The sequence below is a fragment of the Bubalus kerabau genome, chromosome 4 (assembly GCF_029407905.1).
Source record: "Bubalus kerabau isolate K-KA32 ecotype Philippines breed swamp buffalo chromosome 4, PCC_UOA_SB_1v2, whole genome shotgun sequence".
In the NCBI taxonomy this organism is placed as follows: Eukaryota; Metazoa; Chordata; class Mammalia; order Artiodactyla; family Bovidae; genus Bubalus; species Bubalus kerabau.
The window spans coordinates 74,029,777-74,050,576 of NC_073627.1; the positions used below are offsets into that span (position 1 = coordinate 74,029,777).

The 20,800-nt window shown below is 52.2% G+C and overlaps 1 protein-coding gene across 1 annotated transcript in view; it reads left to right on the forward strand.

The window, feature by feature from the left end:
* The window catches only part of RP1L1 (RP1 like 1), a 54,697-nt gene that overhangs the window by 21,752 nt on the left and 12,145 nt on the right, over positions 1-20,800 (forward strand). Inside the window, exons 2-4 of the mRNA XM_055579689.1 lie at positions 9,353-9,968; positions 10,704-10,845; positions 12,528-17,501. Of these exons, the coding sequence (XP_055435664.1) occupies positions 9,372-9,968; positions 10,704-10,845; positions 12,528-17,501 (5,713 nt within the window). The 5' untranslated portion in view covers positions 9,353-9,371. The remainder of the gene's footprint in view (positions 1-9,352; positions 9,969-10,703; positions 10,846-12,527; positions 17,502-20,800) is intronic.

Consider the following 20,800-nt stretch of genomic DNA (forward strand, 5'->3'; position numbering starts at 1 on the left):
GGCTTAGGTGCCTCTGATCATTGGCGGTTCTCCTTAGAGGCTACATGCGTGCTGCAAGTGTTTTTCTGTTCACATTTACTGTTCACATCATCCTCACTCCTTTCAGCTGTTTATTTGTAACCTCACTCAATCCACCTTCAAGGTTTTTCCACAGCAACCACGCCCCGCAGCCAACTCCCACCCCTTCCTTCTCCCTCCCTCTTAGGTCAGCTTTAGTGTCTGCACACTGAAGTTTTCTGCCTGCCAAGCCGGCCCTCCATCCTGCCTGGAGACTTCTCTCACCCTATTTATTCTTTTCCTGAATCCATCACTCTTGCTGCCTGCCCTGCCCCCAGCCCTTCACCCTAGCCCCCTGGAAGGACTGCCGACAAGACCATTTCCTCCTGTTCAAGCCCACTCTGCCTAATTCCTCCACCAGGGCTGTCACCTTTCTGAACATTTCCTGAGACTTCTATTTTTTTCCCCCTTTTGCCCCTTAATCTGTTTTTCTCCACTTCCCTCCCCTACCCACACACAGCTGGAAGTCCTCCTTGGCTGGCTGTCTTCCTCCTGAAATCCCCTGGCACCCACCCCCATCCTTTGCTGACCCAAACCAGTCCTGACATTGCTAGGATGTGGTTCTTTGGGTCTGGGTTTTGCTGGGACCCATGAAGGCTGAGCGCCGAAGAATTGATGCTTTCTAACTGTGGTGCTCGAGAAGACTCTTGAGAGTCCCTTGAACTGCAAGGAGATCAATCCTGAATATTCACTGGAAGGACTGATGCTGAAGGACTGATGCTCCAATACTTTGACCACCTGATGCAAAGAGCTGACACATTGGAAAAGACCTTGACGCTAGGAAAGATTGAAGGCAGCAGGAGAAGGGGGCAACAGAGGATGAGATGGTTGGATGACATCATCAACTCAATGGACATGAGTTTGAGCAAACTCCAGAAGATGTGAGGGACACGGAAGCCTGGTATGCTGCGGTCCCTGGGGTCACAGAGAGTCAGACACGACTGAGTGACTGGACAGCAGCAACAACACTGAGCTCTAGTGATTTGCCCTCCAGTTTGTGGGTTGACTGAGCCCACTCACCACAGCCTAACAGCCGGACCCTGGTCCTCCTGGGGGTTCAGGAAAGCTCGCCATCAGAGCCTCGTCCAATCTGCTCAACCCAACATACCCTGGGGCTCTGTCCCGAGTGGGAGGGGGTTGAGGGGTTCAAAAGGAGGTGCCCTTTACCGCTCAGTCACAGGCATAGCTGGGCAGAAACCATTTGCTATCAGAGTGTCTCTCATCTTATCCAGATATTTCTTGTCCACCACTGGTATCCCCCAAGTGACCCCAACTGGGGGACATCTTTTGCTGTCCCACAGCTCTGCTCCCATCATCTCTTTGCCCTTCTCCCCAGTACTTCCTTGTACTTGGAAGAGTCAGGCTCCCCACTTCCTCCACAGCCTTCTCTTACTGTCACCATCCCCCGCCCCCCCCCTCACTGTGAGTTAATGGGGGAAGGACTGTGAGGGGGGTCTCCTGACCATGTGGCCCTCCTGGGTCATACGTGGTAACGAAGAGCTACATGGACCCTCCGCGTGGGCCAGACCTGGTACCCTACCTGTCTTGTCTTGTTAAAGAGATCAAGTCCTTCCACTCCTGCTGAGAGAAGAGAAAGTGAAAGTCACTCAGTCGTGTCTGACTCTTTGCGACCCCATGGACTATATACAGTCCATGGAATTCTCCAGGCCAGAATACTAGAGTGGGTAGCCTTTCCCTTCTCCAGGGCATCTTCCCAACCCAGGGATCAAACCCAGGTCTCACGCATTGCAGGCAGATTCTTTACCAGCTGAGCCACAAGGGAAGAGGGAAAGAATTAAGACAGAAAGAGAAACCTTTAGATTTTGAAAGGAAGATAGTGACGATGAGAGATAACCCCATACAAGTGACTTTGCATATCAGCTGAGCAGTAACCCTTTTCCCCACCTTTGAGGACCTGTGTGACACAGGGCATGTAGGAATATGGGACAGTTATCTCCAACCCTTAAAAGAAAATGGAGTAGCCATTATAATCAACAAAAGACTCCAAAATGCAGTACTTGGATGCAATCTTAAAAATGACAGAATTATCTCTGTTCATTTCCAAGGCAAACCATTTGCTATCACAGTAATCCAAATCTATGCCCTGACCACTAATGCTGAAGAAGCTGAAATTGAACTGTTCTATAATATCTACAAGACCTTCTAGAACTGAAACCAAAAAAAAAAACATGTCCTTTTCTTTATAGGGGACTGGAATGCAAAAGTAGGAAGTCAAGAAACACCTGGAGTAACAGGCAAATTTTGTCTTGGAGTACAGAATGAAGGAGGGCAAAGAATAATAGAGTTTTGCCAAAAGAACACACTAGGAGAAGGCAATGGCACCCCACTCCAGTCCTCTTGCCTGGAAAATCCCATGGACAGAGGAGCCTGGTGGGCTGCAGTCCATGGAGTCGCTAAGAGTCGGACACGACTGAGCGACTTCACTTTCACTTTTCACTTTCATGCATTGGAGAAGGAAATGGCAACCCACTCCAGTGTTCTTGCCTGGAGAATCCCAGGGACGGGGAAGCCTGGTGGGCTGCCGTCTCTGGGGTCGCACAGAGTTGGACACGACTGAAGCGACGTAGCAGCAGCAGCAGCAGCAGCAGTCATAGCAAACACCCTCTTCCAACAACAAAGAGAAGACTCTACACATGGACCTCAGCAGATGGCCAACACCAAACTCATATTGATTATATTCTTTGCAGCCAAAGATGGAGAAGCTCTATACAGTCAGCAAAAACAAGACTGGGAGCTGACTGTGGCTCAGATCATGAACCCCTTATTGCCAAATTCAGACTTAAATTGAAGAAAGTAGGGAAAACCACTAGACCATTCAGGGATGGCCTACATCAAATCCCTTACGATTATACAGTGGAAGTGAGAAATAGATTCAAAGGATTTAATCTGATAGACAGAGTCCCTGAAGAACTATGGACAGAGGTTTGTGACATTGTACAAGAGACAGGGACCAAGACCATCCCCAAGAAAAAGAAATGCAAAAAGGCAGAATGGTTGTCTGAGGAGGCCTTACAAATAGCTGTTAAAAGAAGAGAAGCAAAAGGCAAAGAAGAAAAGGAAAGATATACCCATCTGAATGCAGAGTTCCAAAGAATAGCAAGGAGAGATAAGAAAGCCTTCCTCAGTGATTGGTGCAAAGAAATAGAGGAAAACAACAGAATGGGGAAGACCAGAGATCTCTTCAAGAAAATTAGAGATACCAAGGGAACATTTCATGCAAAGATGGGCACAATAAAGGACAGAAATGGTATGGACCTAACAGAAGCAGAAGATATTAAGAAGAGGTGGCAAGAATACACAGAAGAACTATACAAAAAAGATCTTCACGACCCAGATAACCACAATGGTGTGATCACTCACCTAGAGCCAGACATCCTGGAATGTGCAGTCAAGTGGGCCTTAGGAAGCATCACTATGAACAAAGCTAGTGGAGGTGATGGAATTCCAGTTGATCTATTTCAAATCCTAAAAGATGATGCTGTGAAAGTGCTGCACTCAATATGCCAGCAAATTTGGAAAACTCAGCAGTGGCCACAGGACTGGAAAAGGTCAGTTTTCATTCCAATCCCAAAGAAAGGCAATGCCAAAGAATGCTCAAACTACTGCACAATTACACTCATCTCACATGCTAACAAAGTAATGCTCAAAATTCTCCAAGACAGGCTTCAACAGTACGTGTGCTGTGAACTTCCAGATGTTCAAGCTGGATTTAGAAAAGGCAGAGGAACCAGAGATCAAATTGCCAACATCCGTTGGATCACTGAAAAAGCAAGAGAATTCCAGAAAAACAGCTACTTCTGCTTTATTGACTATGCCAAAGCCTTTGACTGTGTGGATCACAATAAATTGTGAAAAGTTCTTCAAGAGATGGGGATACCAGACCACCTGACCTGCCTCCTGAGAAACCTGTATGCAGGTCAAGAAGCAACAGTTAGAACTGGACATGGAACAACAGACTGGTTCCCAAATGAGAAAGGAGTATGTCAAGACTGTATATTGTCACCCTACTTATTTAACTTATATGCAGAGTACGTCATGAGAAATGTTGGGCTGGATGAAGCACACGCTGGAATCAAGATTGCCAGGAGAAATATCAATAAACTCAGATATGCAGATGACACCACCCCTATGGCAGAAAGTGAAGAAGAATTGAAGAGCCTTTTGAGGAAAGTGAAAGTGGAGAGTGAAAAAGTTGGCTTAAAGCTCAACATTCAGAAGATGAAGATCATGGCATCTGGTCCCATCACTTCATGGCAAATAGATGGGGAAACAGTGGAAACAGTGTCAGACTTTATTTTTGGGGGCTCCAAAATCACTGCAGATGGTGACTGCAGCCATGAAATCAAAAGACGCTTGCTCCTTGGAAGAAAAGTTATGACCAACCTAGATAGCATATTAAAAAGCAGAGATATTACTTTGCCAACAAAGGTCCATCTAGTCAAGGCTATGGTTTCTCCAGTAATCATGTATGGATGTGAGAGTTGGACTATAAAGAAAGCTGAACGCCAGTTGATGCTTTTGAAGTGTGGTGTTGGAGAAGACTCTTGAGAGTCCCTTGGACTGCAAGGAGATCCAAGCATTCCATCCTAAAGGAAATCAGTCCTGAATATTCTTTGGAAGGACTGATGTTGAAGCTGAAACTCCAACATTTTGGCCATCTGATGAGAACTGACTCATTGGAAAAGACCCTGATGGTGGAAAAGTTTGAGGGCAGGAGGAGAAGGGGACGACAGAGGCTGAGATGCTTGGATGGCATCACTGACTCAATGGACATGGGTTTGAGTAAACTCCAGGGGTTGGTGATGGACAGGGAGGCCTGGTGTGCTGCAGTCCATAGAGTGACAAAGAGTCGGACATGAGTGAGCAACTGAACTGAACTAAACTGACATCCATCCCTGGGGATCTAGTGGGAGGATCTGGCAGGGGCCTCAGAGCCCTGCCTCCCACCCTCAGGGGTCCCCTAGCTCAGAAATCCAGTTTTGGAATTTGGGAAATACTGAGTGTTCACTGGTGCTGCTCCCTGAAGGCTCTGTGTCCCTTTCTGTTTCAAACGACAGAAGCTCCAGCTCAAATTCCTTAAGCTAAGGGGAGAATAGCCGGCTGGTATATCCGAAGAGACCACTTTTCCAGTTCGGGTGCTGTGTTCAGGGGCTTCTCTGGTGGTTCAGATGGTAAAGAAACCACCTACAATGCAAGAGACACGGATTCGATCCCTGGGTCAGGAAGATCCCCTGAAGAAGGAAATGGCAACCCACTCCAGTATCCTTGCCTTGTGGACAGAGGCTCTTGAGGAGTCAGACTCGACTGAGGGACTACACTCACTTCACTTTCTGGGCCCAAACAGTGCATCCAGTGGGGCAGCCAGGTCGTTAAGACTTGGTTTCCCATCCTTGGTGGCAGCATCTTTATCCAGCTGCATGAGGCAATCAGCTCTTCTTGGCCTCACTGCCAATTGGGCCAGTGCCAGGAAGAGGGCCACCTGATCCTGGGAATCTATCAGGGGACCTGGGGTGGCAGGGGAGCGGGGGTCCCAGCACCAGGGCCCTTCAGTGCTAAAGCAGGAGCAGTCCAGGTAAACTCAGCCTGCAGTGACGCTTGCTTATTTCTCCTTTGCTTTTTAAAAAATTTATTTATTTCTTTTTATTTTTTTTTTTTTAATTTTATTTTATTTTTAAACTTTACATAACTGTATTAGTTTTGCCAAATATCAAAATGAATCCACCACAGGTATACATGTGTTCCCCATCCTGAACCCTCCTCCCTCCTCCCTCCCCATTCCATCCCTCTGGGTCGTCCCAGTGCACCAGCCCCAAGCATCCAGTATCGTGCGTCGAACCTGGACTGGCAACTCATTTCATACATGATATTTTACATGTATCAATGCCATTCTCCCAAATCTTCCCACCCTCTCCCTCTCCCACAGAGTCCATAAGACTGTTCTATACATCAGTGTCTCTTTTGCTGTCTCGTACACAGGGTTATTGTTACCATCTTTCTAAATTCCATATATATGCGTTAGTATACTGTATTGGTGTTTTTCTTTCTGGCTTACTTCACTCTGTATAATAGGCTCCAGTTTCATCCACCTCATTAGAACTGATTCAAATGTATTCTTTTTAATGGCTGAATAATACTCCATATTTATTTCTTTTTAATTGGAGGATAATTGCTTTACAATGTTTTGTTGGTTTCTGCCCTACAACAATGTGCATCAGCCATACATATACCTATATCCCCTCTGTCTTGAATCTCCCTTCCATCCCGCCCCAACCCCTCTAGGGCATCACGAGCACCAGACTGAGCTCCCTTTGTCATATAGCAACTTTCCACTAGCTTTTGCGAGACTCAGTTACCATCCCCTTCTTCCTTACTCACCTGTTTTGGGATCAGCGGTAGGAAGCCCTGAGTTGGCTTTTGCCAGCATCTCAGATTTCAGTGGGGAAGGGCTCTGTGTTCTGCCATTGCAGTTCTAGGAGCCAGAGCTGACCTTACTGTCAGTGCCATTCCATCCCCCCGGAGCCGATGTCAGCTCCCTTAATAAAGCCTGTCAGATGCTCTGCGTCCGTCCATTGAAGGCCCTTCCAGAACATCCAGTCTTTCTCTTTCCACCGCAGGTTTGCACATAGGCCGCTGCCCTGACTGCTGGGAGCAGAGCATGGTTGGGAAGGCCAGGCACTGTGCGGCCTGTCCACCCTGACGCTGTGTCCACACTACCATCTGATCACAGAATGCAGGAATCCTGGCACCTCCTCCGCCCATCCTGCCAGCCTATCTGGCAGGTCAGAGTTGGCACCAAGGCCGTATCTATTTGCCACGCCGGTGCTAACTTCCTCCTTCTCTGGCTAATCCTCGAGTTGTCCTGCAGGTCTCTGCTCAGGAATTAGGCATGTCACCTCTTTCAGGAAGTCTTCCTTGACTTGCATTCCCCTTGATCTGCTTTCAGTCACACCCTGTTTATAATACATCTGTATCTGTATCTCTATCTCAGATCATGTCTTATGCTGCATCTTAATTATCGCCTACTTGCCACAGTAGAATTGGAGAAGGACATGGCAACCTATTCCAGTGTTCTTCCCTGGAGAATTCCAGGGACGGAGGAGCCTGGTGGACTGCCATCTATAGTGTCACATGCATGCATTGGAGGAAGAAATGGCAACCCACTCCAGTGTTCTTGCCTGGAGAATCCCAGGGACGGAGGAGCCTGGTAGGCTGTCATCTATGGGGCCGCACAGAGTTGGACACGACTGAAGTGACTTAGCAGCAGCAGCGCCACAGCAGAATGGGACGTTTTTGAAGATGAGTGCCATGTCTCAGTAATCTTTGTATTTCCAGGGCCCAGCATAGAGGCTGGCACATAACAAAGCTCAAAAAATCTTTGTTGGGTACACAGATGAGTGAATGAAGGAGTGACTGAATGAATGAATATCCTGGCCAGGATACTTTGAAGGTGAAAGAATCAGAAGTTCATTGTCTCTTTGAAAAAGAAAATTGATTGGCTTCTCCCTTCCCTGTGGCTGAGGAGGAGGTGGCGGTTCTCAGTGACTCACAGTGCAGGGGAAGCAGAGCATGTTTGTTTCTGCTGAAGAGGCTGGAGAGTAAGAAGTTACCCCTAGAATTTTCTAGAGGGATGTCAGAAGGAAGGGGCCGTCGGCAACGGAGGGCGCTGACCGCAACGTTGCCATGAGACTCTTGACCCCGAGTCTTCTGGGAGCCGGCATGACCTCTGCCTTCATGGTCTCGCCTATCCCTGCAGAGCTGCTGTTGGGAGGTGTTGAGGAGGACTCTCTATTCAGAAGTAGACTGGGAGGAGCAGTCCTTGGAGGTGGTGGGGACACTGGAAGACATGGGGACATTGAAGGACAGAGTGACAGACTGCAGTGATCCTGGGGGCATAGCAATGCTGGGTGATTATGGGGGACACGGTGATGCTGGGGTGCATGGCGACACTAAAGGATACAGTGACTCTGGGGGATGCAGTGATGCTGGAGCGCATGGCCACACTGGGGGACATGGTGGCACAGGGGGACACGATGACACTGGGAACACAATGATGCCGGGGGACATGGTGGTGACTGCAGGAGACATGGTGACCTTCTTCCCCCTCTCAGCCCTTCAGTGGGGCCGAGAAGGATGTTCACGGCCACAAGTGAAACTGCCAGTCAAGCAGGAAGCAAAGTAGCCCTCTGGAAGGCGTGCCTGAGGGCCAGTGCCTGGCAGCTACAGGGATGTGCTGGGTCGGGGGTGGGGGGTGCTGAGAAAGCAGCTTAGAGGGCTTAGCTGGGAGGGAGGAGGCTGAAGAAGCTAATTATAAAGTTAGTGCAGAGATGAGAGACGATTACAAGTGCTCTTGTGCACCAAGATTTTGAAAATGAGAGCAGAACTCTCTCCCCGAAAATGAATTGGGGGTACACGGTGAGTCAAGATAAAAAAGGAGATGTGGCCACTGGCTGGACCGTGAGTGAGGAGAGATGGCTGCGGCAGGGGTGACTGTGGTCACCTGCCACGTGCATGGCAACACAGGTCCTGCTAGGTCTGAACCCGTGTAATCAGGGGAGACCCCTCACTGGATCCTGACTGTGTGCATGGCGGTGATTGGCAGGCCTGGACTCTGTGGGGCAGCTTGTGAAGCCTGGGTGTCATCAATCACTAGTATTTCTTGGGTCCCTGCTGTCTCTAGCAGGGGGCTGGGTACCCTGAGGGTTACAGATTCTGTGCCCCATGCCTTTGAGCTATTGATGCTTGCTTTGTATTCGTAAATCCATTGAATTGTGTTGTACAGATGAATATGGCTGCATTTTACCAAAACGCAGACTACTTATCAACCTCTTGGGTTGCACAGGCAGTAAGAGGGAGGTGGGGGGATGGGATTTTAATTCATATCTTCTGATGCCAAACCTTTGCTCTTCCTTCTACTCATCAAAGGGCTTTCAGGGTGGCTCAGTGGTAAAGAATCCACTTGCAATGCAGGAGATGCAAGAGACATGGGTTCGATCCTTGGGTCAGGAAGATCCCCTGGAGAAGGTAACCCACTCCAGTATTCTTGCCTGGGAAATACCATGGACAGAGGCACTTGGCGGGCTACAGTCCATGGGGTCGTAAAGAGTTGGACGTGACCGAGCAGTAGTAGCTGCTCATCAGAATGAACAAACGTGCCTCTCCAAGACGGGGTGGGGGAGATTTGGGGTGGAAAGGGAGCACCTCTGGGCCAACGCCAGGAGGAAACGCGCAGACCCTCAGGTTGCTCTCTGACTTTCCTTTCTCCAATCCCTTCCAGCTGCCTGGTCCTCCCCACCATGAACAGCACTCCGAGGGATGCCCCAGCCCCCGGCCACCGCGAGTGCCTCTTGCCTTCTGTGGCCCGGACCCCCTCTGTCACCCAGGTCACGCCGGCCAAGAAGATAACCTTCCTCAAGCGAGGGGATCCCCGGTTTGCTGGGGTCCGCATGGCTGTTCACCAGCGTGCCTTCAGGAGCTTTGGGGCCCTGATGGACGAGCTCTCTCAGCGGGTACCGCTGTCCTTTGGGGTGCGCTCGGTCACCACACCCCGGGGCCTGCATGGCCTCAGCACCCTGGAGCAGCTGCAGGATGGTGGCTGCTATCTCTGCTCCGATAAGAAGCCCCCCAGGACTCCCGGCGGGCTGGGCCAGCCCCGGGGGAGAAGCCCTTCCGCTCAGCAGTTGAGGGAATTCGAGGCACCGGGAACAGCCTCTACCTGCAAAGGTCTCAAAGCCTCGAGGAGGATCACGCTGGTTAAGAATGGGGACCCTCGGCTCCAGCAGACAGTGGTGCTCAGCCACAGAAACACCAGGAACCTGATGGCCTTTCTCAGCAAAGCGTCGGACCTACTGTGCTTTCCTGTGAAGCACGTGTACACGACCAGTGGGAAAAGGGTAGGCTGTCCAGGATACCGTTTCCTTAAAAAGTGTCTGGATCTCAGCTCGAAACACTTAGATGGAACTGGGCAGTTATTCCTTTAAAAGAGGCACTGACACAATTGATGTGTGTGTGTGTGTGTGTGTGTGTGTGTGTGTGTGTGTATTAGTCGCTCAGTCATGTCTGACTCTTTGCGACCCCATGGACTGTAGCCCGCCAGGCTCCTCTGTCCAAGGGGCAAGAATAATGGAGTGGGTTGCCATTTCCTCCTTCAGGGTATCTGCCCAATCCAGGTATCAAACTCAGGTCTCCTGTATTGCAGGCAGATTCTTTACCATCTGAGCCACCAGAGAAGCCATCAGACACAACTGATACTGTGTATTAAATAGATAACTAATGAGGACCTACTGGCAACCCACTCCAGTACCCTTGCCTGGAAAATCCCATGGATGGAGAAGCCTGGTAGGCTATAGTCCATGGGGTTGCAAAGGGTCAGACACGACTGAGCGACTTCACTCACTCACTCACTGTACAGTACAGAGAACTCTACGCAGTGCTCTGCGGTGACCCGGATGGGAAGGAAATCAGGAAAGAGAGGATGTATATATATGGGATTCCCAGGTGGCTCAGCGGTAAAGCATCCGCCTGCCAAGCAGGAAACATGGGTTCGATCCCTCCCTCTACCTGTGCTTTGCTGGGCAGAAGGGGGTCCTGCAGACCGGGCCTCTTGACTCCACACTCTCCTTCCCCAGGTGGACTCTCTGAAGGCTCTGCTGCGAAGCCCCTCTGTGCTGGTGTGCGCCGGTCTCGAGCCCTTCAGACCACTAGTGATGGAAGATATCAGAAGAAAAGGAAGTGAACCTTCATCTGGGCAGACTTCAAGGAACAAAAGTGGTGAGTTGGGTCTGGAGGATGCCCTGTTTATTTGCACTGGATGGTGGTTCAGGAGGGCCGGGCAGATATACTTTCTAGATCTTTAGGAAAGATCTTTAGGAAACTTGCCTTTGGCCCCACACCTGGCATCTCAGTTCTCTAGCGGTCTCTCTTACCCCTTCCTCCTTCTCTTTGCAATAACTGAGCTGGACAGTTGACTGGGATAGGAGAGAGGGGAGTCTAGTATTTAAAGAGAGCATAATTAAGAGACCTTGAGCTCTAAGATTCTAGGATCTAAAATAAGCTTTTATTAAGGACCACAGTGGGTATACCAATATGGGCACAGTGAATCATGGGTATGTGGCATTTGCATCTTTCAAGAGTCATGACTGTCTTAGGCAACAGTGGGGATCAAACAGACCAAAGAAACAAATCATAACCACGGATCATCCATCCATCCATCAATCTATGCAGCCAGCCATATACCCATCCAAAAAGTCTATGTGCCAGAGGTAGCCTTGGTTATTAAAAAAAAAAAAAATTAAAGCACAATCAACAAGTACAGAGAAAAATTTCAGCAAAATTATTGGAATTACTATGGGCAGATTTTGGTGAATAATCAAAATAATACCCTTTGTGAAAAGCTATTAAGAGAATGGCAACAATGGTTTCTGTGATTGCACGTGCCAAGTTCTGGACAGAGACATGTCAATCCCAGCCACTCCCCTGGGGAACCCTCAGTCTCACTTGATGCTTATGGAGAAGCAGAGCTTGGCAAACCTTCTCCTACCCGGCTGGACTCAAGCGAATCTGCTCTTTTGCTGGCCGTAGGCTCAGCCTCCACCAGCCACTCCGTCTTTGCCAAGTGTTAGCTCAGGAGATAAAATGAGAAAGTACTAGGGGTTTCCTTCTTGCTCAGGGTCACGTCTTTCTGTCCCCAGTGACCCCCTCTTTTTCCCTTTTTCATGCTGAGGGATGTTTGGCTGTCATCTGTGTAGGCCCTTCCTTGCCATCATTTATCAACCCCAAAACTTGATGAGTGTTAAGATGATAAATGATAAATAACCACTAGTAACTGCAAAGCATCTTACAGTTATACAATCAGGGGTGTATGCAGCAACTTACTGATTTTGTTTCCTGCACTGGGGGTGGGTGTGAAGACGGCTAGAAGTTAACTCAGGGCACTGATGCTCTACAGCCCACCCTACTGTCTATGAAGAACCTATTCTGTGCCAGCAACTCTGAAGAAGTCTTACATGCACTGCCTTGCATCCTCAAAACAAACCTGCCAGATAGATCTATTACTTTCACAGTTCAGGAAAGAGGCTCTGCCAAAGCTTACACAGCTAGGAAGTGGCAGGGTTGAGATTGAACTCGGACTTCAAGTTCATCTCTCTGGGCTGTACTGGTTCACCTCCCGGGAACTCTGCAAAGATTCATTCTAGAGTGGTTTCTGTCCTAACTGCTGGTTTGGGAGGTGGCAGGGGTATACAGTATTATTGCCTGGAGAATCCCATGGACACAGGAGCCTGGTGGGCTACAGTTCATGTGGTCATAAAGAGTCAGACATGACTGAGATGGTAGCGTACAGAGAGGGGTGTACAGGCTGTGGAAGGCTCATGACCTTGACTCTTCTGCCCTGAAGCCCCCACCAGCAGCTCATTATCTTTCCCTCTTTTCTCTTGCTCATCACTGTGCGTCAGGGAGCTGGGGGCCCAAGGCCAAACAGAGTGTGATCCACGCACGGTCCAGGCTGGAGAACAGGCCACGGCAGTTCTCCTTGATGTCGGAGAGGTCGGGGCACAGCGACCCCTCGGTGTGCCCGCATCGTGCCTGCATGTGCCCTGCCCCCAGACGGCACCCTCTGAACACTCCTGCCCAGCTCGGCCCCTTGGTGACAGGTGAAGACATCGAGAAGAATGTGAGCGTGAATGAGGATGGCAGCCTATCTGTAGAGATGAAAGTCCGCTTCCACCTGCTGGGGGAGGACCCGCTTCTGTGGTCCAGGAGGCTCGGGAGGGCCAGCACCCTCACCGTGACCAGTGGGGAGGGCCCCGACGCTGGGGAGGTGGATCTGCTTGACTGTGTGTGGAAGGGCCACTCTGGGGACCCCTCAGAGCCTGGGGCACAGGGACTGGGACCCTGCGAGGCGGGAGGGGTGGGAGCCTTTGACCAAGGCCAGCGGCAGCAGGGGTCTAGATACGAGATCTGGATGAACCCCCTGTACATCTCCCAGGGAGAGTGGTCAGCCTGTCGGTGGAGGTCTGGGCTGACCCAGAACTCCCACTCCAGGGCCCCCCGGAGCCAAAGGGTCACCAGCAGGAAAAGAGGGAGCAAGGACAGGGCCAGCCCTGCCTCCAGCGACACACCCCCTGGAGGCTCTGAGCTAAACTCCTCCTGCTGCTCTGGGTCCCTGGAGGATGCTGTGGCCAGCTGTGGCCCACATCTGGCCTCGGGGGCTGGTGAAGGCAAAGGCAAGGGAGCAGCGCTGGGCTGCAGGGACCATGATGGCTGCCTGAAACCCAGGACCCGCGGCCTGACAGATGCTCTTCCTGACTCCTCTGCAAGCGCCAGGTCTCATGAGGAGTGCAGCAAAAGGGACAAGCTGTCCCAGGGCCACCCCAGCAAGACTCCCCATGGGGCCACCCAGCAGGGAGTTCCGGGTTCCCCCACTGTGAGCCCCTCATCTATAGCGAACAAGGACCCACAGGCAGAGGAGTTTGGACAGGGAGCAGGGCACCCCCAGGCCATAAATAGGTCTGGGGTGAGGCCACCCTCGACTCGGGGCCCGGCTGCTTCTGGGGATGATGTGGGAGGCTACACCCCACCTTCTGCCTGTGCCTCAGCCCTGGGCAGGAGCAGAAAGCAGGAGAGCAGAGCCAGTACCCTGTGCTCCGACGGCAGTTCTGTCCCCAGCCAAGGGGCCCAGAGGGCCTGCCCCAGGCAGCACCACAGCCCTGAGGACATCCACTGCCCGCTCGACTCGTCTGTGTCCCGGCCAATGCCGGGGCTGTCCAGCAGAGACAGGGCCCACCCACACGGCCCCTCGCCCAGCCTTTCTGAAAGCCCACAGGGCACCTGGAACCAGGCCTCCTGGGACCCAGGGCCACCCTTCTCGGTCTCTCTTTATTCCCAGGACACACGCAGGCTAAGCAGCATCCCCATTACCCCTGGGAGCAATTCTGACTGTGTTTCCAATTTCTATCTCCCCGATTCTCCCTCTGCTGAGACTGAAGGGGGCCCTGAGTTCAGGCCATGCTCAGTGGCTCTCACACCTTCAAACACATCTGGCCCTTTCAGTGCCCCAGCTGATGGCCTGGGTGAAAAGACTGGGGATGACAGATTCCAGCCTTCCTGGCCCTTGGTCCAGCCAGCTGGGTGGCCTGAGGGAGGGAGGCTGGGAGCACAATGGGGCAGCTGCTGTTCACACCTGGGCACATCCCTGGCTCGCGGAGCCTCCTGTGGGACGATACAAACGATACCAGCCCCACAGCCGCAGGGCAGCCAGGGGCCCTCCTCCAAGGCCTGCTGGGTGTGCAGCAGGTACTGTCCCATGCCCCCCAGGACACGGCCCTTGGGCAAGAGGCATCCTTCAGGCAGCTGCAGCGAGGGCGACCGCAGCGCTGATGGGAAGCCTAGTGGGGAGCAGGTGGGGGAGGAAAAGTTGGATGCGTGGCATCCGCGGCCCCCTGGCTTTCAGGGAGCAGCCTCAGGGAGAGCAGTCAGAGCTGTGAGAAGGGGCAGCCCTCGCAGCGGTCCCCAGCTCAGGAGAATGGTCCAGGGGAAGCTCTCAGGCAGAGGAGGAGGCCTGGAGGAGCCAGAGGAAGGTGGCAGTGAGCTGCTGGGAGCTCTGCCCCGAGCCTCCCCGGAAGCCGTGGTCCGTGAGTGGCTGAGCAACATCCGGGAGGAGCCCATCAAACACGAGCTGGAGGACAAAGGCGAGGATGTGGCCGGGCATGGCCTGGAAGGCCCCCAAGAGGACCCTGTGGACAAACATTCCCCAGACAGTCTGGAAAGATCAGTTTGGGCCGGACAACTGCCCCAGGAACAGGCGGCCAGTGAGGAAGCAGAACCAGATAAAGCCTTTCCAGTGGCTAGCAGTGCTAGTCCCAAGTCAGGAGAGGGTCTGCCTTGCCGTGGGGTATCAGAAACCCCTACGGAGGCTGCAACAGGCAAAGGAGTGGCTGTGGACAGTGGGAGGGGCCAGCGCGTGCTGCCCAGCAGGGTCTCCACCTCCTTACAGATCATGAAGGCGCTGATGGGGTCCCGGCCAGGCCGGCCCAGCAGTCTGCCTGAAGTGTCCCACTCAGCGGGCAGGAGGCTCAGCCACTCGGCCCAGGCCCTCATCACCTGTCTCGCCAGCCTCCACTTCTTTGATGATGATGATCTTGGGTCTCCCACTAGCAAAGTGAGGTTCACAGACTCCCCTCGGTACCAGGAGCTCCTAAGTACCTTCCAGGCCCTGTGGCCAGGGAGTGGCTTCAGGAACACTGAGCTGGAATTGGACCTCCGGGAGCTCGGCTGGCGCCAGGCCCTGCCGGCCCTTGGGCCCCATGTTGCAACTGAGGACTTCAGGCCCACGTCCTCCTCTGGGGTGGATGTCGGCAGTGGTTCTGGAGGCTCGGGGGAGGGCAGCGGACCCTGCACCGTGGACTGCAGCTTGGTGTCCGAGAAGATGGAGCTGCCCTTAAGCATCTCCTGCCAGGGGCCTGATTCCAGAACTTTGGGGAACCCAGAAGTTCTGGGAAACCAACAGCTGAGTAGTTATGAGGCTGAGGGTGCTGCCAGTGAGGACGGGGCAGAAAAAAACGGCAGGGAGCAGATGCTGGGGGGTGACCCAGACCAAGGAGATAAAGACACAATGCAGGAAGAGAGGGTACAATTGGAGGAAATAAAAGAAGAAAAAGAAAGAGCAGAACTACAAGTAGAGGGTGTCAGAGGGTTTCCGGAAGAGGAAGGAATCATGGAACGAGGATTGTCAGGGGTAGGCTCTCAGGATGGGGCTGGTGTCTGGGAAAATAAGAGCCTACATGAAGAGGAGCCAGGAGACCCCACTGCTGTTGCCACGCAGAGCTCTTGGGAGAGGAGAGGGAGCCCGCCAGAGCCCCCCAGGAGCCTCAGTGAGAGGTACCTGGATGCCAGTGGGAGTCAAAGTGGCCCCAAAGCTGAGCCCCCTGTGGAGAAGTTGCTCGGAGCAGCTGAGACTGGCTGTGGGCAAACCCTGGACAAGATCACCCAGGGGGCTGGTGAGAGGGGCACTTGCAAGGGCCGCAGGGGGTCTCTGATCTCGGACCCTGTGTGGGTGTCCAAGTTGTTGAAGAAGATGGAGAAGGCCTTCATGGACCACCTCGCCACTGCCACGGCCGAGCTCTGCACCCGCTGGGGCCTGCAGGGCGACCACCTGCTGGACCAGATGGTGGCCGAGCTGCAGCGGGATGTGGGCCAGCGGCTCCAGGACAGTGTGGAGAAGGAGCTTCTCAAGGTCCAGAGCTGGGCAGGGGGCACGGGCACGGGGCTGCCCAGGGAAGCCCTCCACTGGGAGGCGTCCCTGCAGACCGAGCAGCGCAGGCGGCGCCTCCAGGCCCTGCGTAACCTCTCGCCCTTCTCCGAGCAGACGCGAGGCCGGGGGCCCCCCTCCTTCTCCCTGGAGGACCTGCCGATCTTCAGAGGAGCCCTGGGGACCCAACTTGGGGTAGAGGCCAAGGGGGAGGAGTTCTGTCCCTGCAAGGCCTGCGTGAGGAAGAAAATGGTTCCCGCATCCCCAGTGGATGCTGTGGGGTCAGCCAGCGCGCCCATCAGAAAGGCCTTCGATCTGCAACACATTCTGCAGAAGAAGAAAGGAGGGTGTGCTGATGGAGAGACAGCGGAGGTGGCCCCCGCTGTGGAGAGGGAGGTGGAGCCCCTTCATAGCGACCCCTCGAGGACAAGCACTGTCCGGGGAGCTGATGGAGACCCTGAGCTGGGATCAGGCCAGGGCCCCAGAGTGGAGGAGGGGGACCAGACCTTTGGCAGGGATGAAGACCCCTGGGGAACAGAGGATGAGGGGGGTGCTCAGGAGAAAGAGAGGAAAACAGAGCCCTGTGTAGGCAGCGACCCCTGGGAGGGGCTGGGGAGGGGGGAGCAGGGCATGGGTGGTGAGGAAGGAGACCTGGAGGCGGGCTGTAGGGCTGAGGACACTGGGGAGGCTCATGGCCTGGGGGGAGGCGGCCTGGGTCCATGCAGACAACATGCTGGTGCTGAAACAACAGAGGCCCTGGAGGCTGCAAGGGAGGAGCGGTCAGAGGCAGGAGGAGGACATGGAGGTGATGAAGAAGGGGGCCTTCAGGTTGGCCTGGGATGTGGCCAGTCCCGTGAGGCTTCTGGAGACAGGAGCCCAACCCCAGGGGCAGATCCCCCCCAACAGCGGTCAGGCCCCAGGTCAGGCCTCTCTTCCTTCAGCACGTCCTCTCTGGGGAGCTGCTCTCTGCTCTCTCAGAAAGGCTCCGAAGATGAGCCATGGGACAGATGCATGAGGAGCACTGAGGACCAGGCCATGGACATCCCTGATCCAGAGAGAATAGTCACAGGCATGTACCCAGAAACCTCCGCTTCTGAGCAAGAAGGAGATCTGTCAGGCACCAGAACTCCAGAGCAAGGGACAGAGGAAGGTCTGAGTCCAGAGCAGAGCAAAGAGGAAGGTCTGGCTCCAGAGCAGGAGGGAGAGGAGTGCCCGGCTCCAGAGCAGGAGGGAGGGGAGGGCGCAGCTCCAGAGCAGGAGACAGAGGAAGGCCCGGCTCCAGAGCAGGAGGGAGAGGAGGGCCCGGCTCCAGAAGAGGGAGAGGAGGGCCTGGCTCCAGAGCAGGAGGGAGAGGAGGGCCCGGCTCCAGAGCAGGAGGGAGAGGAGGGCCCGGCTCCAGAGCAGGAGACAGAGGAGGGCCCAGCTCCAGAGCAGGAGGGAGAGGAGGGCCCGGCTCCAGAAGAGGGAGAGGAGGGCCCGGCTCCAGAGCAGGAGGGAGAGGAGAGTCCGGCTCCAGAGCAGGAGACAGAGGAGGGCCCAGCTCCAGAGCAGGAGGGAGAGGAGGGCCCGGCTCCAGAAGAGGGAGAGGAGGGCCCGGCTCCAGAGCAGGAGGGAGAGGAGGGTCCGGCTCCAGAGCAGGAGGGAGAGGAGGGCCTGGTTCCAGAGCAGGAGGGAGGGGAGGGCACAGCTCCAGAGCAGGAGACAGAGGAGGGCCCGGCTCCAGAAGAGGGAGAGGAGGGCCCAGCTCCAGAGCAGGAGGGAGAGGAGGGCCCGGCTCCAGAGCAGGAGACAGAGGAGGGCCCGGCTCCAGAGCAGGAGGGAGAGGAGGGCCTGGTTCCAGAGCAGGAGGGAGGGGAGGGCACAGCTCCAGAGCAGGAGACAGAGGAGGGCCCGGCTCCAGAAGAGGGAGAGGAGGGCCCAGCTCCAGAGCAGGAGGGAGAGGAGGGCCCGGCTCCAGAGCAGGAGACAGAGGAGGGCCCGGCTCCAGAGCAGGAGGGAGAGGAGGGAGAGGAGGGTCCGGCTCCAGAGCAGGAGGGAGAGGAGGGCCCGGCTCCAGAGCAGGAGACAGAGGAGGGCCCAGCTTCAGAAGAGGGAGAGGAGGGCCCGGCTCCAGAGCAGGAGACAGAGGAGGGCCCAGCTTCAGAAGAGGGAGAGGAGGGCCCGGCTCCAGAGCAGGAGACAGAGGAGGGCCCAGCTTCAGAAGAGGGAGAGGAGGGCCCGGCTCCAGAGCAGGAGACAGAGGAGGGCCCAGCTCCAGAGCAGGAGGGAGAGGAAGGCCCAGCTCCAGAGCAGGAGGGAGAGGAAGGCTCAGCTCCAGAGCAGGAGGGAGAGGAAGGCTCTAACTTAGAAGCCAAAAATGTAGCGAAACGTCTGGCTTCCACAGAAACGCAGTTTAGAAACCTCCCCATGGACCGGACAGATGGCTTTGACCAAGATGACTTAGATTTCTAGAGAACTACCTGGGAGACAGTCCTGAGTCAGAAGTTCAATCCACTGAAGATGCGCAAAGGACACAGGCAAAAATCAAGGACTTTCCAAGGACATGACCACCCCTCACTGCCCTGGGTTCTAAATTCGGCCCATCCACCCACCAAGTGAGGGAGGGTCTCAGATCTGCCTGGCTATCAGAAGTCAGCTCCCCTCCATATGCCTGCTGAACCCAAGAGGATGGAACTGGCTGGCTGTGGTCCAGGAGAGATTTTGTGTGTTTTTTACCAGCTAGAGTTTCCCTCCTTCTTCTGCCTATTGATCTCGTTATTTCTCTCCTTGGCCTCTCCTGGGCAATGACCTCGCTCAACTTTGAAGTGCTTTTTTTCTAGTCTTGACTATATTTGGTGACTCTGGAGATATGGATGCTTGGGAGAAGAAGATAAATTCAGTGTCATTGGACAAAATTTGTTCTCGGCTCCAAAGGCTGTATCTTTCCTTAATTCATATATAAATATATGTATGCTTTTGTAATGAAAAATATTGGAAAATGCAAAAAAGCAGAAAGAAGGAAAAGTAGTCATGCATAATCCCATCCCTTAGGAATAACTGATATTAGCAATTTGATGCATTTCTTTCACATCATTTTTCTAATTGATAGTTGTGCTCATCCTTATAAACTTCCTTTTTTTTTAAAACTTAACATAAGAAATTCCCCTTTTAATCTCAAAATCTTCATAAACCTATTTTTAATACCTGGATAATGTGTTTAATGCCCAAATAATATGAGACTATAAAATGCTTTTTCACCATTTCCATTTGTTGACTATTTAGATGATTTCCATTATTTTTTCCAATATATATGGGATTTTCCATATATATAATTAATTGTATGTGTGTGTGTGTGTGTATACAAATTTTTTTTTTGCCCCGAATGGCAGATGGTTTCCTTAGGATAGTTTCCCAGGCACAGAATTACTAGGTCTAAAGATACCAACTTTTTAAAAGTTCTTAATATCTTCTGCCAAATTGTTTTTCTAAACATCTAAGTTGTACTAAATTACATCACCTGGGCCACTACATTCTCATCTGTGTTTGTTAGAGTCATTAAAAATGAGAAATCCTTTGCTAATTTTATGGGCAAAAATAGTACCTCATTTTAAGGTGGAATTATTTTAGCTATATTTGATTGCTAATGAGATTAAAGAGTTTTCTAGTCTTTATAAAAAATCTGTTTACATATAGATTATATGTGTATGTCTTTCGCCCATTTTCAGCTAGGATTCTAGCTTTTTTAGATGAATAGATTTACACGTGTCCTTTATAATTTCAAAAATCTCTATTTGTCATTTTTGAGATTGAGAAAAAAATGCCCTTTCTCAGCACATTTCTCCAGCAAGCCTTGAACTGGGGCTGTCCTTGCTGGTTCAGAATCTCTTCACAGGTTCTCACCAGCATTCCCGTCCACACGGGACCATTTTGTGTATTCAGAATTATTAAAATGAAAGTCTGTGCTACAAGAACAGGTACCGTTCACTGGTTGTTTAAACATAAATATAAATGTAAAAAATAAAATAGATATGTTAGTAATAGAAAATAAAGCAAATGTTGGGTGTAGGCTGTGTCCTCACATCACAGTCATCTGTTCTCCTCTATATCTGAGTGCTGGAAATGTTCTTAATTTGACATGTTTATAAAAGTTCTTTTGGAGGTGAGTTTTTAAAGTTTTTACATGGAAAGTGTATATGAAAAAGAATATGTATAAATGTATGTATCACTGAATCACTTTGCTGTATACCAGAAACTAATACAACATTGTAAATCAACTATACTTCAACTTTTAAAAATAAATATTTAGAAGTATATATATATATATATATATATGTAAGTGTATATGCACACACACACACTTTTGTATATATGAACTGGTTAGGCTTCCCTGGTGGCTCGGATGCCTGCAATGCAGGAAACCTGGGTTCTATCCCTGGGTTGGGAAGATTCCCTGGAGAAGAGAATGGCAACCCACTCCAGTATTTTTGCCTGGAGAATTCC